Source organism: Otolemur garnettii, unplaced genomic scaffold, assembly GCF_000181295.1.
Source record: "Otolemur garnettii isolate 467f Iridium unplaced genomic scaffold, OtoGar3 scaffold00172, whole genome shotgun sequence".
Classification (NCBI taxonomy): Eukaryota; Metazoa; Chordata; class Mammalia; order Primates; family Galagidae; genus Otolemur; species Otolemur garnettii.
The window spans coordinates 1,318,382-1,324,703 of record NW_003852567.1 but is presented as its reverse complement, the minus strand read 5'-3'; the positions used below and the strand labels follow the sequence as shown (position 1 = coordinate 1,324,703).

Sequence of the window (6,322 nt, the reverse complement as noted above, 5' to 3'; positions counted from 1 at the left end):
ATTGGTTCCCAAACTCAGTGAAATAGCACAAACATAAATCTAGTTTCCCAAGTCAGAAACCTTGGAGACATGCTTAGCTTCCTCTCTCCTCCACCCCATCCCATATATAATCAACTATATAGTTCTGGACTTCTTGAATCCATTATTCTCCATTCTCACCATCACTGCCTTGGTTAGGGTCTCATTTTTTGTTTTGCCTTAACTAAAACAAGAGTCTTCTTGCCTTTACTACAGCTAGAATATTATTTGCAACACGCAAACTTGATCTTGTCACTTCCCTGTTTAAAAGTTTTCAATTGTTTCCCACCACATTCAGGACAAATTTCCAACTTCTTAGCCTGGTCTTGGGGGCCCTTTGTAATCTTGTCTTTCCAAATTCATCTCCTACTGCTTTCCCCAACCTTCACCCACTACTATAGCCACACTGAAATACCCTCATTTTTCTGCCATAGCACTTAGATAGGCTGTTCCTATTGCTTGGATTATCCTTCTCTCACTCCCTACACTAACTTTATCCTCTTTGTCTTGGTTCCTCAAACTAAGCATTTTTTTTTCTTTTTTTTTGAGACAGATCCTCAAGCTGTCTCCCTGGGTAGAGTGCCATGGCATCACAGCTCACAGCAACCTCCAACTCCTGGGCTGAAGCGAGTCTCCTGCCTCAGCCTCCCAAGTAGCTGGGACCACAGGCGTCCACCACAACACCTGGCTATTTTTTGGTTGCAGCCATCATTGTTGTTTGGTGGGCCCGGGCTGGATTCGAACCCGCCACCTTAGGTGTATGTGGCTGGCGCCTTAGCCACTTGAGCCACAAGTGCCAAGCCCTCAAACCAAGCATTAATCATCTCTTCTGGGAAGCACCTCCAAACAAGCAACCCTCTTCTCCAAGCTGGTAGATAATCTATTTTCTGCCCCTATGTTACCCTGTACATATCTTTATTTTCATCGTCTATTATTTCACCATTTCTCCCACTGAACTAGACCGACTTTAGCATCTTAACTATTGCCTCAAGATTGAGAACAATATCTGACCCTTAATAGGCATTCAATAAATGTATTGTCGTATGAATGAATCAATTAATCTGGTCTAACTCATGTTACCAATGGAAGAATCTCTCTTGGTTTCTTAAGATCATGTGACCAATTAATGCCAATCAGTGACAGAGATAGAGAACCCACGTTTCCTCACCTTCAACTCAGCACACTTCCTACCAGACTAAGTGGAGATTAGAAGTGGGGCAAGAGTGTTAAATTGTACTGGGAAGCAGGGACTGAAGTGTGGCCCTGAAGGGAAGGCCGACATGGAACAGAGTGTGGGTTTTAGAAGAGAGTGGAGCAAATTAAATGGTCAAGCACATTTGATTTTTCATCCTTAATATGCATGTTCAAAAAACATCTCAGCTGGCTTGGCGCCTGTGGCTCAAGTGGCTAAGGAGCTAGCCACATACACCTAAGGTGGCGGGTTCAAATCCAGCCTGGACCGCCGAATGACAACGATGGCTGCAACCAAAAAATGGCCAGGCGTTGTGGCAGGCGCCTGTAGTCCCAGCTACTTGGGAGGCGGAGGCAGGAGACTCGCTTGAGCCCAGGAGTTGGAGGTTACTGTGAGCTGTGATGCCACAGCACTCTACCCAGGGGGACAGCTTGAGGCTCTGTCTCAAAAAAAACCCAAAAACATCCCAGCCAATTTCAGGCAGCTGTCAAAGAAAACAGTTCACAGCTAACATTAGCATAAATAATAGGGGATAAACATTAGTATAAATAATAGGGGATAGACCCCACTTATTAAAAATAGAATGAAACTTATAATCAAAAACTTTAAAAGAAATAAAATTATAATGTAGCATACATTATATACCAGGTAGTATTCATTTATACATCTATTCATTTAATTCTCAAAGCCACTTATGTGGCAATATTATCCCCATTTTATAGATGAGAAAATTGAGGCGCTGAAAAATCAAGTAGTTTGAGGTTTCACAGGTGGAAAGTGGTAGGGCAAGGTATTGAATAGGCCTTTCAATGCTATAATCCATGTCCTCACGCAATGCCTAAAGCATAATTATGACCTTGGCAATCAAAACAAAAGCCAATCATCCAGACTTCACTCTATGAAGTATGAGTTTTTACTGGTGTTAAATGCAGGAAGATGGCTGTTAGGCCTCATTAGGCCTCAGCCCAAATGGGGGATGAGAGTTCTTTATTCTGTGATGCAATGATGATCTCAGAGTAAACTGCCACTAGGCTGAGGAAAATGGAATGGCTACTGGAGGACTTGCTCAGGGTTGAGGGGAATATGGGGCTTCTCTGGGGTCAACTAACCCACGCCCTGGCTTGTAGATACTGTGGCAGCAACTGTCTCCAAAGTCCAGGGAATGTGATGACACTACTCTTATTCATAGTTTGGCAGATCCGGAGGTGGTGGCAGCTTGGGAGGCTGCGACATGTTCATCCTTGGTGCTATGGGGACAAGATGCAAGGCAAGGTGGGTGACCTCTGACTACAGATGTGGAGTTGGATTAATGACTGTTGACACCACATGAGAGATCAGGTGAGGGATCACTGGTATGAATGTGGACCCAGGTGACTGACTATAAGCCACTTGAGGCTGGGTGAGTGGCTACTGACATTAGATTTGAAGTCAGGTGAGTGATCACTGATCCTAGATGTAGAGTATATGAAAGAATGCTGACTGTCAAATGAGAACTGGATGACCATTATTAATATTAGATGAGGAGCTGTTTACTCTGTATGTGGAGCAGAGACTTTGGGTTTCATAACAAACTTGTGTCTCTGAAGTCTTCATGCCTGAAAGTATCTTTCCTACTCTCCAGGGCCTACCCTTTCTGTACCATATGGCGTACCTTGGTCACCTGTGGAAACAGAAATCAGAGGAGGAGGAAGAGGAAGAAAAAGAAGAGGAGGAGGGGGAAAAGGAAGAAGAGGAGGCATCTCTGGATCCAATGAAACCATGTTCTCCTCCCAAAGAAACTCCCATTGGAGCATCAGCTGAGCCATCCTATGGTTCTGAGGGGCTCACCGAGGTCACAGGGATACCAGAGCAAATACTCATGCAGCCCCCAAGCCCTTTCAGACCCTTTCCCACCTTCCAGATCCTGACCAACCTACCTGTGAGGCACAAGATAGCATCAGGGAGCCACCAGCAGCATAGTAAAAGCCAGCTCTTTTGGGGTCTCCCTTTTCTGCACAGCGAATCCTTGGAGGCCATCTTCCTGAGCTCAGGCCCCTCTTCCCTGAAATTATCTGTTTGTCCTTCTGTCTTTTTCAACAAGCTTACCTTCTTGCCTAGGTCCAACCCGTTGCTTCCCCAGTATCACTCTCCAACGCAGTTTCCTACTCACGAAGTCCATACTATGGAAGACATCGAAGGGATGGCTCTCAGTCTTCCACTACTTCCATCTCCATCTTCTCCTCCCGTCCCATCACTACCCCTCCATCTTAAGCCCTTGCCTGTGGACCATAAGCAAGTTCTATCTGGCACTGAGGCACCCACACAACAGCTTACAGAGCACAGAGAGGTCTCTTGGGTCTCTAAGGGTCAAGTCCTGCACTCGCAGCCTGAATTCCAAAGACACAGACCCTCTAAGCTTTTCTCTGCTTCTGAGGCCTGGTGGGAGTTGCCATGGGACCCCAACCTCCACCAACATAATCCAGATTCACCCTCTGCTTCTCTGCTATATCCTGCTAGCCTTCTGGGAATCCTGACAAGGTTTGAGGCCCCATGGAAGACCACAGGACAAAATGAAGACCCCCCAGCCTCTGAACAAGCAATGTCAACTCCCAGCCTAACTGCAGCCTCTCTGTCGGAACTCCAGAAAGTCAGCCCTACAGAAGGTCTGTCTAGATCTAAGGTCTTCTGGGAAACCAATGGGCAAAAAGAGAACCGTCAGATCTCTGCACCGTCAAATGTGTCCCCTTGCCAACACCTAGTCCCTATGACAGAGTCTCAAGGAACTAGCCCCTTGGGAGATCCTCGTCGATATGAGACTAAGCGGGGAACCATGGGACATAAAGAAAGCTCCCAAGCTTCTGAGCCTCCAATGCCACCCCCATGCCAGCCTCCAGCTTCTCTGTCAAAACCAAAAAAAATCAGCTATGAAGGAGGAGTTCTTATACCTAAGGACTTTTGGGGAACCCAGGAACACAAAGAGAACCCTCAGGCTTCTAAGTCTTTAATGCCAGCCCCCTGCCCTCCCCTAGACTCCCTGACAGAACTCCAGGGAGAGAGTTCCCTGGAAGACCTATCCAGATATGAGCCCCAGTGGGTATTCAGAGAAAACTCAGGAATCTGCCAGGCTTTGGGGACCCCAGCCTTGGACCCCAAGCCAGCACTCTATGGAACCAGCCTTGCATGTGTCCCATCAGGATCTAAGACTCCATGGAAGGGCATGCAGAGTAGAGAAAATTTGGGGTTATCTGCAGACCCAGTTTTATCTGCCAGCCTTTCCTCAGCCTCTCAGCTAGAGTCTCTAGTAACGTGTCCCAAGGGAGTCCTACCTGAATCCAAAGCTTTGTGGGAGACCATGGAGCAGAGAGAAAACCTCTGGGCATCTGACTCCTCAGACCCTGCCCATAGCACAGTGCTAGCCCCCCTCAGAGAACAGCATACAATCAATCCTGTGGAAGGCCTTACCAAACCAGAAGCTACGAGGAAGGACACCAAGCATTCTAGGAGTTCCTGCGCTTCTAAGCCCCCATCCCTGGCCCTCAGCCCACTCCCAGCTCTTATGCTGGAGCCTCAGAAAATCATCCCCATGGGGGTCCTGTTTAATTCTAAGGCTAGATGTAGGGATATAAACAAGAGACAGAACTGCTGGGCCTCTAAGCTCCCAGCTTGCAGCTTACCCCAAGTCCTGCATGGAACCAGCCCCCCAGGAGTCTTGCCTGACTATGAGCCTGTTAGGGGGAACATGGAGAAGAAAGAAAACTGTTGTGCTCCACTGTTCCCAGGTTGGAGCCTCAGCCCATCCCCAAACTCCGTTTCAAAGTCTCACATAAGTGAGCCTTTTGGAGACCAATGCAACTGTAAGCCTGAGGGGAAAGCATCAGTGGAGCAGACAAAGAACTGCTGGGCCACTGAGCTCCCAGCCCATAGTTCACTTTCTGCTCCCCTACCAGAGCCACACACTGACCTTCAATGTGTGTGGAGATGGGCACAACAGAGAGAAGTCCCCCAGGGCTCCAGCCCTCCAAAAGTTAATACCCTGCAGCCAATACCCTGGCTTCCCACCCTCACTGAAGTTGTGCAGATTGTGCCCACTCATTCTGGCCTACCCAACGGAGAGACATTTCCAGGACCTAAGGCTGAGGCCCCACTCTCCCAGAGAGAGGCTGTTCCAGAGGTGCTCACAAACCCTGGGACCCATGCCTGGCAGTGGAGTAAAGAGTTGGAACTCAGGCTGAAAACACTGCAGCAGAGCCCTGCATCCAGATCCCCGAGCTCAAGCCAACTACTTTGTAGCTCCCCTGCCTTGAGCTCCACAACTCCAGACTCCTGCCCCCAAAAGCAGATTTATCTCCCTAACCTGTGCCTCTCCTCTTCAAGTGGTCATCCCCCAAAAGTTCAGAGCACAGTATCTCAACCTATCCAGGTCTCCTACTGTCATCACTCCCAATCCCTATTCCAGCCACAGCTAGGAGGGTCTGGCAGAGCAAGACAAGGGCCTCAGAGAGAGGCGAACTTGAAGGGGAAGACTGCCCAGGTCCCATCCCAAGGGTCGTGTGTACACACAAAGGCTGGTGATATCCATTCAGGCCCTGGAGAGCCTTCAAACCCTGATATTCTAGTCTCAGGCAGGAAACAAAACAAGGCTTCAGCCCTTTCTTCAGTGAAAAAGGGAGAGAACCCCAGAAAACCCAAAGCAGACCACAGAGCAGGGAATGCAGGATTAGGGTCATCCACTGTCACAAAAAAGAGCCACCCTACCCAGGCCCAAAGACTAGTGGAGGCTCCTGTAAGCAGACTTTCCCAAAAATCTCAACACAGGGGCCAGAGCTCTCAAGACAGTTCTCTTCCCCAGAAGCTCTTCCCCAAGATTTCAGGTCCCCATGACCAGGCAGGGAAAGAGCTGAGAGCTGGTGACATCCTGAGCCCTCACTACTGTAAGCACTATCCTTGGGCCCACACGAAGAGCCATCTTTCTTCTCCTATACCCCAGGCTCACCTTTCCAGGGGTCTCCAAAGAGTATTAGCCAAATTTTTAGGTAACCGTGGACCCTTGCTCACCAAATCTATTCAAGAGAAGAAAGCCTGATAGTACTTGGACTTAGCAACCCAAGACCTAAAGCCAAACCAGGCAGAAGG

At 48.4% G+C, this 6,322-nt stretch overlaps 1 protein-coding gene across 1 annotated transcript; it reads left to right on the top strand.

The window, feature by feature from the left end:
- Positions 1-2,536: 2,536 nt before the first annotated feature.
- On the top strand, positions 2,537-6,272 carry CUNH9orf131 (chromosome unknown C9orf131 homolog). Its single transcript, XM_012811648.2, has 3 exons — positions 2,537-2,548; positions 2,832-2,970; positions 4,741-6,272. The coding sequence occupies exons 1-3, from the start codon at positions 2,537-2,539 to the stop codon at positions 6,270-6,272; spliced, it is 1,683 nt and encodes a 560-aa protein (XP_012667102.2).
- Positions 6,273-6,322: the final 50 nt, after the last annotated feature.

Excerpts from the sequence above, each read along its gene's own strand:
- CUNH9orf131 (XM_012811648.2), top strand. Across the intron at positions 2,971-4,740 it reads TCTGGATCCAATGAAACCAT|CTCTTATGCTGGAGCCTCAG; the intron begins GTTCTCCTCCCA and ends GCCCACTCCCAG.